The following is a 14549-nucleotide window of genomic DNA, read 5'->3' as shown; positions in this document are numbered from 1 at the left end:
GCCTTGCTTGTGTAGTTAATACTCACATCAACACTGGCTGAGGTCCAAGAACTGTCCCACTCACAACACCGCAGACCCTCCAGCCTGCAGTCCCTGGGCCGTGTCCTCAGGGAAGGACAGTGGCAGTGAACTTGAGGTGCTCTGCTTGTGAGCAGCTGTGGGGCCACAGGGGGTCAGGGTGAGTCTGTCCCCCTCCCTGCCAGGCCAGGCAGCAGGGAAAACGCCGGCCAGTGAGTCAGAGACCCGGGGGTCCTTCCCAGCTCAGCAGTAGCAGCTTCTGGGTCCCGCACCCTGTGTAAACATCTTCGCCTCTCAGAGCCTCACTTCCCTCATCTACAAATTGATAAGCAGCCCTACCTGTCAGATCACAAGAACGCTGCCCTGCAGCTCACTACACAAGAACGGTCCGTCAGTGTTTCTCCAAACCTTGCACCCCTACTCCTCCTCCCCTCATACATCTACGAGCAGGCGGGGAGGGGGGGTGCCGTCACTATTTCACCAACAAAATTACCTCTCACTGGAGCATTTAGCATGTGCCACATATTGATGTATTAGACACATCTTGGAAGTCCAACAAGGTCATAAAGGCCCTACTGTCTTGGAGGGAAATGAGCACCGGGGGTCCTCATATTTGAGGCCCCTCTCTGTCTGGGTGTTACATCCCAACACCCAGACAGAGAGGGCCAGGCTGGGGTGGAAGCCCAGGGCTCAAGAGGACGCTGTTGGTGATGGGGCTGGAGTAGGAGCTGGGACTGGTCTACTGGGGACACCGCATATCCCTCTTGGCTCTGGCCCCTTCCCAGCCCTCCCCACTTACCACCCACCCACCTGGCTACAGAAGGAAGTGTCCCGGAGTAGGAGTACCTGGGAGCTGTCACCCATTCTGCTGTCCTCTGTATGAGATAAATGCCTGTCGGCAGGAAGGGCAAAACAGCTCCATCCCTGTTGCCTGGCAACCTGAGCCAAACACATCATCAGAAGGGATGAACCAAGGCACCCCGAGGGCACAGTAGGTAAGGCTGGGCCCAGGTAGGTGGGCCTAGAATGTTGGCCAAGAGAAGAGGTGGCAGACTGGAGAGGACCCTGCACTGTAGCCCAGGGCAGTTCCAGGGGAAACAGTTGGCAGAGGCCCTGATCCCATGCATTCATCCCTGCAGCCCCTCTGACCCGTGCCGTGCCCAGGCTGGGAGTGTTACTGGCTTGGCGTCGTACTCTAAGCTGGTGCTGAATTATAGAACCACTTAGAGCTCCACTGGCCCTAGTGATCACCAAGTCCACTAGCCTCCAGGGACATATTGAGAAAGTGAAAGGTGGGCTGGGGCTAATCCAACCACATGGCCAGCTGGTGGCAGGCCCTAGACAGGATCAGGGTCTCCAGGGCCCTGATATCTCCAGGCCTGGAGGGAGAATGAGGCCAGAGGAAGGGCTACCCCCAGAGCAGGTAGGAACCAGCTTCTCAGTGTGACTGGTTCTTCCCTTCTGAGTAATGAGTTCTCAGCTAGAACCTGGCTGAGCCAGCCTCTGTGACCTGCCCTCACCTCATCTCCAGCCACAGGGGGAAATGGGTGAGCCAGTCATCCCAATACTGGAAACCCCTTTCTCGAGGGAAACCCCACTAAAGCAACAAGCCCATCCCCCAACTGCCCAGACCCTGGAGGAAAGCTGTGGTCTCCAGCACAGAGCACACTCAAATGAAGTCTTCCTCCCTCGCCCGTCCTGCTGGGGCTCCAGGCTGCCACTCTTTGAATGCATTTTATAGAGGTACCTTTACTGTAAAGGCCCATTCTGCCCTCAGGGCTGAGGTATCACCTGCTTTCTCCTGAACCCTGGTCTGTCTATTGGGGATGCCAACCCCCGGGGAACAGGTGGCACCTGGCCGAGTCACTCAGGCTCCCACCGGCCTTGTTACCAAGAGACCAGGATAAATATGCTTTCCTACTGAAAATAAATCATTTTACTAAAACGATAACATATTCACGGTAGTGAAAATTTACTTTTTAAAAAAGATCCCACTTAGTTCAGGGCCAAAGTTACCGAAATAAAAAAGGGAATTGGAAATTTCAAGTTCAGTGAAGAAGCTCTCTTAGGAGTCCTCAGGCGTTAGGAATCTGCATCCTTTCCTGCCCTGTTTCAGGAAGCAGAGACTGGCTTCCTCATCATCGCGGTCCCCTCAGGGCTTAAGTGCCCAGCCCTGCCTGCAGCCCCATTTCCCCGCAGCCTGTCTTTTGAGCTCTCACAAAAGCTGCTCATCTCAGGATGCGTCAAGTACTTCTCCCTGGCAACCTCCCCCATCTTCTCTGTGGTGAGAAATGGAAAAGGATGACAGACAGATACACAGACAGACAGTGGAGGAAATGCCCAGTACAGTAGTCCACCCCCGATGATTATGAATTTTGCTGTTCCACCTAACCTTTCCTCACCCTCCCCAACGGGTCTGTCCATCAGTTTCTCTAAATGATTTACACTGAGACCAGAAAGCCCGGCACATTCAAAGGCTCATTCATTCTGCAACAGTGGAAGAACGGCTGGGGAGGACAGGAACACTTTGCAGCCTGGATGGGACACAGATGGTACCACCCTCAGGCCTGCCCTGGGCGAGCTTGCAATGTCAAGGCAACACCTATAAGGATAAATATTCATGGGCTGATTTTAGGGATTTAATAAGTAACAAAAGGACACTGAGGTTATTTTGTTATATTTTAATGGTTTCATTATAATCTGGAGGCTGCAAACGATAATGATAATCAGACCATGCAAACGATGGTAATTACTGTTACACCTGCACCACCAGAACGTGTTCTCACAGTTTCTTTTTTGTCTTCTGGCGAGTTCTCGAGCATCTATCATCAGCACTGAGGGGGCCACTTTTCTCTTATACCAAGTACAGGTTAATTCTCATCTTGGTGTCTGTCTGTCTGACCTCACACCCAGTTCTTTAAACAAATAAAGCAAAGGTTCTGGGCCTGCACCTGACAGTCAAGGTTCCCTCTCTCATTCCAGCCACTGAGGCAGGGAGAAAAATTGGGAAGAGAGAAAGCAGGACCAAGAAGCTGAGGCACAGAGACACTGGGTGATTCACTTCAGATCTCAAAGTGAGCTCTGCCGGGTCTGGATGTGTCCCTTCCGCCCCACCTCTGGTGGCCTTGCTGCTTCTCAAAGTTCTGCAGAGATGGTGGGGATGGGGGTGCCCTGAGAAATTCAGCTTCTGTGAGATGAACGGTGAGGTGCGCATGACCAAGGCTAAATGAGCCAATCCTCTATGAAGGACTCTGTAAGTGTTGCAGATAAAAATCCTCTGGCTTGAGAAAGCGGCAGGTGTCAGGATGAAGAATCCTATTCCAAAGCGGCCTTGACTCCTGTCGCTTTCAATCTACTGATGGGCCATCAGCAAATCCCACACAGCAAAGATCTCTCATCATTTTCAAATGAGATATTTAATGAGCACAAAACTCCTGCAGGCAGAGAGGGGGGAAGGATGACTAAGATGACTAGTCACCTTAAGGTGCTGAAATTTGCCCTTAAGGGGCTTAAAATTCAGTTAGGGTTTTTGTACCTAAAAGAAGTTAATAAGCATTTTAAAATCCTGAGGAACGAAGACAACAGAGGTCTTGGGGCAGCATGTGATTGTTTCTAAAAATGTTCAGAAAAAAACAAAGCTCCACCATGGTGAGTGCCCAGCTAGGCTGGGCACAGCAGGGCCAGCAGGTCTGGGAGGAGTCAACTTCTGGGATGGGCTTCAGGCACAACCACCAAGCCAGCGGTGGGCTCCCTGTGGGGCTGCAGTAGTGTGGGCTGCGGGGAGGCAGGGGTCAGGCAGAACCCTCCTGGCAGTGAGGACAGGGATGAAAGTGGAGGGGCAGCCCCTTCCCTCTCAGCAGTTGCTACTTGTCCTGCTCTCCACCCTTGTCCTGCTCTCCTTGTCCTTGTCCTGCTCTCCACCCTTGTCCTGCTCTCCACCCTTGTCCTGCTCTCCACCCCACGTACTTCCTCAATGCAGGAGGGAGAAGAGCAGGCAAAACTCCCTGGAGAGGGTGGGCCCCTTGCAAGACCTACTCCCTGCACTCAGCCCAAAGAAGGAATACCAGCATGCTGCCTATAGAAGCGTCTCCCCCTCTGAAGCCTTTAGAAGGCGCCTCTGACACCTGCCCCCATAGGTGGGTAGGACGCCCTGCTATGTGCTTCTACAGCAGCTGTTCCTCCCTCGTCACGGCCCTCGCAGACCTTTACTGTAATTATATCCGCAGATGTCTGTGCTCCCCAGTGGACTGTAAGTTCCACGAGGCAGGGATACACTCAAAGATCTGACTGAATGAATAAACGGATGCTGGGAGGAGGAAGTGAGAGAGGCGGATGGGGGAGGGAGAGAGGGATGGTTGAACAAATGAGAAAACAACCAAAGCTGCCTGCAGGGTCACTATGCTGCATGAGTCCAGGGATGCCACTCACATCGTGCTCGGCATGGATGGCACCTCCAGCAACACAACTGCCAGGGAAGGACAGGAAGGTGGCTGGTCACAGGGAGAAGCTGGCCTACTGGCCTCAGCCTGGGGAAGGAGACCAAACTTGTGTCCATCAATCTTCCTGCTCCGGCTGGAGGAGTCTCAGGGAAGGGAGGTGAGCAGAGGCCAGAGTGCAGCAGACACAGCCCACTTCCCCCTCCCTGCCACACACACTCGGAGAAGCCCCGCATGAAGCTGGAGCCCCACAGAATGCCATCAGAACTCAGGAGGAGGGCTGTGTCCCCCAGGTCGAGCTCCTTCCTCAGATATCTGCTCATGCCTGCCTTCTCTGGATGCCACCAAGTGCCCAAGTCGGGACTGGTGTGCATCACCCCCTCTTTCACCCTCCACTGCCATCAGCACAAGGGCACGGCCAGCAGGCCCAGAGAGCCATCTGAGCCCCAGCAGGATTGCACAGCCTCCACACTGCAAGGAAACCCTTCATCCTGGGTCCACAGCAACCTCTCCACAATCCCTCCCCCTGCCAGGCTGATACTGGCCAGCCTGTATTCCATGTTCCACAGTAAGGCAATCATTCTGCTGCTAGGAGGGGGTACTCTCTCATGGGCTAGAGGTATTCTCTCCAGATTGGCTCCTCAAGGCTTCCCACCCAAACCAGATCCCTGGAATCTCTGAAGGCCCAATGCCCCTGGGATTATCTGGTCCTGGGCACCCTCCTCATCACTGGGCTCCAGGCCGGGCACTCCTCTCTGGGATCCAGCTGTCCTCGCCCACTGGCCTAGAGAGATGCTACCAGTAAGCCAGGCACAGGGAACAGGAGAAGGCCAGCTCCTTCCCCTGGCCCCTTTCCAGGGGACTCAGCTCATACAGGCCAGCCCATGCTGTTCTAGAAGTCCCTGCTGTGCTCAGCTGACCCAAGTTCCCTGAGTACAGAAGGGGAGGTACCTCCAAGGTCACACAGGGAGGGAGACCCAGGGTGGAGGTGATGGCCAGAATTCAGTGGGAACTCAGAATTCCCTCCACCACACAGGCTGTAGAGGATGCAGGCACAAAGGACCAACACGTGTAAAAGTGCATGTGGGCAAGATGGAAGCCATGGCTGCGGTGGCAATTCCTCTGTCCCACCAGGCTCAGAGATGCACATGTCTCCTGCCTAACTCAGGGACCCCAAAAGCTCTGTAAAATTGAAGGTAAACAACCCACTAATGACACAACAAAGTGGGAGGAGGCTTTTCAGGGTCCTAGGGCTCCCTGCCAGAAGGGACCAGAGTGGCTAATAGCCAATGGCACTGATGGCAGTGACTTTTTCCCTAATGACCATGTTCAAAGGGCCCAGAAAGCACGCTCCCAACCAACTAGCCCGGTATCTCCACCAGGTCACCCAACCCAGCCACAAGCCTGGCCAGAGTATGGCAACCCTAACCCCCTATCAGGAAAGCTCCCCAATTCTTGGCTTCCCCAATTCAAGGTCACCTTATTTCCCAACGGCATGTTAGTGACTGGGAACAGGAGATGTGGTTCCAGTCCCAGAAGGGTTAACAACTCACAATAGGACTCTGGGTCGACACCCCATCCCTGGGGCTGGAACTTCCCATATAAACATGCTGGAGAGGTGGGGGCTCACTCTCTGAGGCCTTCAGGTCTCATTTCTGTGATTTTAGGGGCAAAGAGGGTTTGCAGGGCTCAGTAGGGGCCTCAGCCCATCAGAGATTCCGTGGGAGCCCAAAGTTTTACCTCAAACACACCATTCTCCTCATCAAACCCCTGGTCCTTTCCTGAAGCATGTTCAGACTTGGAATAAACAAGTGTTTGTTGGGAACCTCCCATGGTCCAGGCCCTTTGGGAGACACTGAGGAAACATGAAGGGGTAAGAGAACTGCCCTTAGGCAACCATCTTACAGAGACAGAAACTAAGGCTCAGAGAGGCTTTGAAATCTGTTCAAGGGAACACAGCTAAGAATTCAACTCCCAGGGCTCTAGGCCCGCTAAGACTAGCACTGGGATGTGAAGACCACCCCCACCCCCCAAATCCCTTTAGGCACAAGGAAAAGTTAGTTTTGTGAAACTGGAATCTAGTAAGATCAGAAACTCAGAGTCCAGGACACAGGGCTGGCTGCCTGAGTTGATTTTGTTCTGAAACGCCCAGCCTGGCCCCAAAACCCATGTCAGAACTCGACCACCTTTTGACACCCTTCTCTGAGCTGTATGAGCAGCAGCAGCAGGCAGGTGTGTGACCTCCACAACCCATAGGCACACACATCACAGCAGCACTGCTCCCGGAGCCCACCAGGTCCTCCCAAGGTTGTGTGTGTCTTGGCCCCTTGTATAGACAGGCACCAAGCCAGGTGAACAGGACTGGTCTGTAGAGCTAGAGCTGCTGGTCCTGCTCCCAGAGACGGCCTTCTCCCACAGCAGAGCTGGTCAGGGCCCAGCTGGTCTCCCTGCAGCCCCAGGTGAGAGGCCTCTGGAGGGATGCTCTGAAAAACCACTCCTTCCTACAAGTGTCAGAGGGTCCATGCTCCTCAACCTGGTCTTCCCACCTCGGGACTAACCTGGATTTCGGAGATGCTTTCCCTGGGGAGGCTGCTGGGCAGTACATAAGCCATTTGTCTCCCCCTCTCCCCGGCCCCTGGCCCGCTGCCACGGTGACCTCCCCTCCCCCAAGAAGGGCGGTGAGCTGGGGGGTGGGAAGAATCCACCGCCAACGCTCTCGGGAGGGGTGCTGGGAAGCCAGGCAGGGCGTGTCGCCTGGTCCTTTCTCTGCCCAGCCCCGGGCGTCACGGCTCTTGGTGTGAGGCGCCCCGTACCATCCCCCAAATCTGCCTCGCACTGGGGAACCCTTGCTGTCATCGCCCAGATCCCTGAGCCCCATAGGGGCTAATACACACTGGCGAAGGGCAGCGGGTCTAGAACCTTCTGTGCCCAGTCGGACGTAAGCCAGGGGAGGTAGGCGCCCTGTTCCCCCACGACCTGCACCCGCTCTTTTCAGAGGAGACATCTGTGGGTCTCCCCCCGCCCGCGGCCGTCTGCCCTGGGGTCTGGACGTGCCCGTAATTACGGTTCCGGGCAGGGGCCCCAGGGAACCCCTCCGGTGCCGCGGGGTGGGGAGCGGCCAGACGCCAGTCCCGTCTCGTTCTCCAAAGAGGGGCGCAGTCCTCCCCGCGACCCTCGCCGGCGCCCCGCCACCTGCGCGGTCGCCCGCAGCCGGTGCCGCAGTGCGAGCGAGCCGGCGAGCCCGGAGCCTTCACGCCTCGGCCGGCGCCGCTGAGCGAGCCGCCGCCCTCCGGCCTCCCCGCCGCGCCGCACCTGCACCCGCACCCCGAGCCCCCACCCCAGATCCCACCCTCACCCCCACCTCCGGCCCCAGCGTCTGCTCGGCCCTTACCCTTGGGCCCTCCCCTGCCCGGCCCCGCCCGAGCCGGCCCCGACTTCTCATCCCCAAACCTCCCCTCTACCCAGGCACCGAGGGGCCTTTTCGAGCCGGGGCCGGGGTCCCAATCGGGTGGATGATTTGGCGGGGGTTCGACTCGACGCCGAGCCAAGAGAATAAGCGGGGTACTTACCACTCTGTTCCCCCAAGAACACCAACTTGAATTTTCTCAGTGGGTTCCCAAAATCTCCCCCTGCGGACATGGTGCTGGCAGCCTGGGCTGGGAGAGGAGGAGGAGGAGGAGAAGCGAAGGAGCAGGGAGGGGAGAGGAGGAGGGCGAGGGGAGGCGGCCGGCGGTGCGGGAGCCGGAGGGGGAAGGGCTGGCTGCGCGCGTCCCTGACTCCCCAGCTGCGTCCCGGCCCCGGCCTGCGGCTGCGTGTCCGGCGGCGAAGGAGAAGGAGGAGGAGAAAGAAGAGGAGGAGGAGGAAGGCTGGGGCTGGGCTGCCGCGGGCGGCGCTTGATGCGGTGCGAGGGGCGCGCTCTGGACGCCCGAGGCGCGGCGCGAACAGCGAGGCGCGGGCTGAGCGGGGCGCAGGGACTGCGCGCAGGGCGGAGGAGCGCTCTCCCAAGCCGCACTGGTCGGCCCCCCTCCCGCCTCTCTTCTCCGCCCGCGCCTGCGCTCTGCGCGCTCCCCAGCCTCTGATGTCATTCGGGGCCTGCGGGGCTGGGGGGCGCCAGTCCACCCACCTGGAGCCCGCACCCGGCGGGGGAGAGAACCGCCTCGCCGTGCCTCAGAGAGATCCCCGAATCGAGCCCTGTCTCACTGCCCCTCTACGTCTGTCTTCCCCACTCTACCCCTCCTTTGAATCCAGAAAATGACGTGAAATTATCAGGGGATATTCGTTTCTGGTCTTTAAACCTAGATGCTAGTCCCTTCCTCCACCTCCTGCAACACCAATGCACACTCAACCTGGCCATCCTAGAGGGTGGAAAGGAAAGGAGTGGGGGATGAGCCAGGGTGTGGTGGACCGTGTGTGCTCAGACAGGCTCTACTGTCATCTTGTGCGTCTCTTGCCCTCCCTACCCTCTCTAGACCCAGATCCCTCCTCTTGGGCACAATCTGTGAGGTCATAGGTGTCCCCACAGACATGCCCAGTGAGAGAGGAAGCACCAGTAAAAGGCGTACCTTCCTCAAACCAACCGCTCCTGAGGCTCATTTCATCCTAAACCTAATGCCCCGTGGGAGAGAAGGAGCAATGAGGCCCTGAATGTCAGCACCTCCATCTCCAGAACGGTGCCCTGGATCCCTGGACCCTGGGGCCTCCGTGTTGACAATGCCGCTCCTTGCCCTGGCAATTAGGTGTATCTGGACAATGAGCTCCTGGAGCACAGGAGGGAGACCTCCCATTTGCCTCTGTATTCATCCGACCTTTTAAGGCACACAGAGTAAGTTGTGAGTGGGTGAGAACAAGGAGCAGGTGCCAGGTGTTAGAAGCACTCCCAACCCAGTCCTAGCATTCTGGCTAATGCTAGCTTTGAGGTTTTGCAAAGCTGCCTCTACTGTGCTGCCACCACGTGGTCTATGCTTTTAGGACTGTTCAATGAACATTTATTTGGGATTATAACCCAAATGTTTAGGAACAAGTTGCATGTGTGTGTGTGTATTTCATACAGAGAGAAAAGTGAGAAGCAACCTTCATCTCTGGAGATTTCCAGAGGACATTTGTTGACCTCTTTTTGACTTACATGGCTTGCTTGGGATGTCTCCCTGTCTGGCTCCATGGTTTGTTTACTTAGAGTCTCTCTTTCTCTCATTGCTTATTAAAAACCAGAGAGTGAGTTCCATGAAATCAGCAATTGAGGCTCCACTACTGAATCCCAAGGACCTAGCTCAGAGCTTAGGAAATAGTTGTTGAAAGTTTGAATGAATGTCTAGAACGCAAATCAGAACAACTGTTTCACTTATTGAAGAGACTGTCTTTTCCCCATTGTATATTTTTGCCTCGTTTCTCATATGTTAATTGACCATAAGTGTGTGGATTTATTTCTGGGTTCTATATTCTGTTCCATTGACCTATGTGTCTGATTTTTGTGCCAGTGCCATACTGTTTTGATTACTGTGGCTTTGTAATATAGTCTGAAGCCAGGGAGCATGATTCCTCCAACTCTGTACTTCTTTCTCAAGATTTTTTTGGCTATTTGGGGTCCTTTGTGTTTCCATACAAAATTTGAAATTATTTGTTCTGGTTCTGTGAAAAATGCCATTGGTATTTTGGTAGGGATTGCATTGAATATGTAGATTGACTTGGATAGTATGGTCATTTTGACAATATTAATTCTTCTAATGCAAGAACACGATATATCTTTCCATCTGTTTCCATCATGTTCAATTTCTTTAATCAGTGTCTTATAGTTTTCTGAGTACAGGTCTTTAACCTCCTTAGGTAGGTTTATTTGTGGGTATTTTATTCTTTTTGATGTGATGGTAAATGGGATTGTTTCCTTAATTTCTCTGTTTGATAGTTCGCGGTTAGTGTATAGAAATGCAATAGATTTCTGTATATTAATTTTGTAACCTACAACTGTACCAAATTTATTGATGAGCTCTAGTAGTTTTCTGGTGGCATCTTTAGGATTTTCTATGGATAGTATCATTTCATCTGCAAACAGTGACAGTTTTACTTCTTTCTTTCCAATTTGGATTCCTTTTATATCTTTTTCTTCTCTGATTGCTGTGGCTAGGACTTCAAAAACTATGCTGAATAAAAAAAGTGAGAGTGGACATTGTTGTCTTGTTCTTTTCAATAAATGGCGCTAGGAATACTGAACAGCTATGTGTAAAAGAATGAAGTTAGAACATTCTCTAACACCATATACAAAAATAGACTCAAAATGGATTAAAGACCTAAATGTAAAACCAGGTACTATAAGACTCTTAGAGGAAAACATAGGCAGAACACTCTTTGACATAAATTGCAGAAATGTTTTTTTTTTGATCCATCTCCTAAAGCAAAGGTAACAAAAACAAACATAAACAAATGGGACCTAGTTAAGCTTAAAAGCTTTTGCACAGCAAAATAAACCATTGACAAAATGAAAGGACAACCTACTAAATGGGAGAAATGTCTGCAAATGATATGACTGATAAGGGGTTAGTATTCAATGTATTTAAAGAGCTCATACAACTCAACATCAAAAAAACAAAACAACCAAATTAAAAAATGGGCAGAAAAACTGAATAGACATTTTTCCAAAGAGGAAATGCAGATGGCCAACAGGCTCATGAAAAGGTGCTCAGTATTACTAATCATCAGGAAAATGCAAATCAAAACCACAATGAGATATTATCTCACACCTGTCAGAATGTCTACGATCAAAAAGACCAAAGATAACAAATGTTGACAAGGATGTGGAGAAAAGGGAACCCTTGTATGCTCTTGGTGGGAATGTAAAGTGGTGCAGCCACTGTGGAAAACAGTATGGAGGTTCCTCAAAAAACTAAAAATAGAACTGCCAGATGATGCAGCAATTCCACTCCTGGTTATATATCCAAAAAATAATAATTCAAAAAGATATATGCACCCCAATGTTCATAGGAGCATTATTTACAATTGGAAGCAACGTAAGTGTTCATCAACAGATAAAGACAAAGAAGATGTGGTGTATTTATATAAGATAGATAGATAGATAGATAGATAGATAGAATACTACTCAGCCATAAAAAAGAATGGAATTTTGCTGTGTGCAGCAACATGGATGAACTTGGAGGGCATTATGCTAAGTGAAATACGTCAGACAGAGAAAGATAAATACTGTATGATATTATATGTGGTAACTAAAAACTATAACAAACAAGTAAATAGAGCAAAAAAGAAGTAGACTCACAGATACAGAGAACAAACTGTGGTTACCAGTGGGGAGAGGGAAGGGGAAGGGGCAATATAGGGGTAGGAGAAAGAAAAAGGTTATTATGGGATTATATGAAATCATATGTGTGAAACTTTTGAAAATTGTAAAGCACTGTAGGATTTAAAGAATCTTTCATTCAATAAAAAATTTTCTAAATAAAAATAAATTTAAAAACTAAAAAATTCATCCTTTTCCCACTGGGAAAAAAGCAAACAAACAACTGTTCCACTCCTCAGAATGGCCTTTGGTTTGGAGCCCCATAGACTGTAGGGCATCACCCTGGGATATCTCCCCTATGATGCCTGGCATCAGGCACAGGGCCACATTTCAAACTCCCACCCCACTTCTGCTCTGGGGTTTTGCTCTCTCAGGAGGCTGCATCCAGCATGGGGCTGAAGGATGCCCTAGAAGGAGACAAGCCTCCCAAGCCGCAGCCCTTCCTGCCTCTTTGAGTGGTCCCTCCATGGGAGGGGCAGAGGAGGCACCTAGCGGGGCACCCTTCCTCCTACCCACACCTTTTCGTAACATCTGGTGCTGTCTTCCCACACACTCTTGTCACATCCTGAGGAAATCATCTGTGGCAAGACGAAGTGCGACAGAAATTGTACCATCTTATCGGTAAGCCTGCGCAAGTCCTGTGCCTTCCCTGACCATCTGGTCCATACATGAGGCAGTGGGGTCGTAAGGGAGGGAGGGGTGGGGCACGGGCCCCTCTGGGCACCTCTAAGCCTCTGAGTCAGCTTACATGCTTACCAGCCCCAGCTGACTGTGGGCCAGGATGCCTTGTGGGACTCTGTCCAATTCTTCCAGTTCAAATGACAAAAGCCCGACTCCAGCTACTTGGGTACAGCGACGTGGGCTGGCTCAGGTAGTGGGAGCAGACAGTGGCATTGTTCACAGAATGTGGTCATCAGGCTATGGGATCAGAGTTGGCTCCACATCCCTCTCCTTCCCCATCTTTTGTCATTGCTCGTCTCTCCTTATTTGGGGTCTTGTTCTTAACCTGCCCTAGAGCAGACAGGCTTTCTCCAGGTGGGGAAAACAAAATGTGAAATGTGGCCACTGTGACACTCAGTTTGGCAATCCCACTGGAACAAGTTTCTTCCACATGGCATCCTTGTGTTCCATTTTTGAAAATTATGTAAAGCTTCCTATTGAGGCTAACGATGTATATATAAGTTGTAAAGAAAACCTGTCATTAGGAATGCCCATTTACCCTCCACCCAGCTGGAGCAATCAAACATCACAATATTCTGAGGCGTCTGTTGTTTCCCTCCACTGCACCCCTGCCGCTCCCTCCCTCCCCAACGCAGAAATGCAGAACCCCAGCTGCCTTTTCGTTGAGTTTATCACATTTGGATGTGTCCTTCAACAATATCTCCTTTTGTTTGCATCTTTTGAACTTTATCTAAGGTATCAAATGACGTGTTTTTCTCCTATGACTTACATTTTTCTTACGTCATGTTCCTAAGATTCATCTGTTGATGCGTATAACAGCAGTCCTTTCATTTTCACTGCGATTTTGTATTCCATTGTTTGCTCCAATTTTAAAATCATTTTCAGTAAAATGTGTCCAGTTTAAAAATGTAAAATACTTTTAGATTCACAATGATAACATCTTACATAGCCATAGTACATTAGTAAAACCAGGAAATTAACACTGGAAAATGTACCCAGTTTTCCTTCTGCTACTACAAATAATGCTGTTGTGAACATTCTTTATGTGCCTCCTGATACACCTGTGAGAAGCTTTAGCAAGCTGTGTTTTGAGTAAATAAACTGAGGTATAGAATTAAGTATATGTTTAATCTTATGCCAAACTGTTTTCCAACAATAGTCCTCAGCTCATATAGCTCTACACCTTCACTTATAGTTTTCATTTTCTTCAAGAGAGTCTTGACTCTTCTCAGCTCTTTGCTATTTAACGAACTTTTTAAAAGCTTTTTAAAAATTTGAAGTATAGTTGATTTACAGTGTTTCAGGTGCATAGCAAAGTGATTCATTTATACATATTATTATATGCATTTTTAATTAAACTTTTTATTTTGAGATCATTATAGATTTACAAGTAGTTGTAAGAAATAAGACAGATCCTGTGCATCATTTATCCAGATTCCCTCAGTGGTAGCGTCTTGCAAAACTATAGTACCATATCACAACCAAGATACCGACAGGTGCAGAACATTTCCATCCCCACAAGGGTCCCTCATGAGGTCCTTTTATACACCCTCTTCCTCCTGCCCCACCCCTTTCCTAATCTCTGGTAACCACTAAACTGTTCTTTGTCTCAATAATTTTGTCATTTTAAGAATGCTATATAAATGAAATTATACAGTATGTAACATTTTGGGATTGGTGTTTTTCACCTGGCATACTTCTGTGGCGATTCACCCAGGTTCTGAGTATCAATAGTTGGCTCCCTTTTACTGCTGACCAGTATTCCATAGTAGGGATTACCACAGTTTGTTTACCATTCACCCATGGAAGGGCATCTGGGTTATTTCCAGTTTGGGGCCATTACAAATAGAGCTGCTATGAACATTCATGTACAGGTTTGTTTGTTTGTTTGTTTTCGTGTACAGGTTTTTGTGTGAACATAAGTTTTTATTTCTCTGGGATAAATACCAAGGAGTGCAATTGCTGGGTCATATGGTAGCTGCATGTTTAGTTTTTTTTCTTTTAAAGGAATAGCCGAACTCTTTTCCAGTTGGTACCACTTTATATTCCTACCAACGTCACATGAGGGATCCGGTCTCTCCACATCCTCACCAGCATATGGTTTTGTCACTATTTTTTGAGCCATTCTGTGA

General features: G+C 50.5%; 1 protein-coding gene across 1 annotated transcript in view; it reads right to left on the bottom strand.

Moving 5' to 3' along the window:
• The window catches only part of RAB6B (RAB6B, member RAS oncogene family), a 55146-nt gene extending 46821 nt beyond the window's left edge, over positions 1–8325 (bottom strand). The window contains exon 1 of the mRNA XM_022582527.2: positions 8024–8325. Within this exon, the coding sequence (XP_022438235.1) occupies positions 8024–8093 (70 nt within the window). The 5' untranslated portion in view covers positions 8094–8325. The remainder of the gene's footprint in view (positions 1–8023) is intronic.
• Between the last annotated feature and the right edge of the window lie 6224 nt (positions 8326–14549).

This window comes from Delphinapterus leucas, chromosome 4, assembly GCF_059928025.1.
Source record: "Delphinapterus leucas isolate spDelLeu-1000000601 "Yukka" chromosome 4, BTC_Dleu_Yukka2, whole genome shotgun sequence".
Lineage (NCBI taxonomy): Eukaryota > Metazoa > Chordata > Mammalia > Artiodactyla > Monodontidae > Delphinapterus > Delphinapterus leucas.
This window is presented reverse-complemented; position numbering and strand designations above follow the sequence as displayed.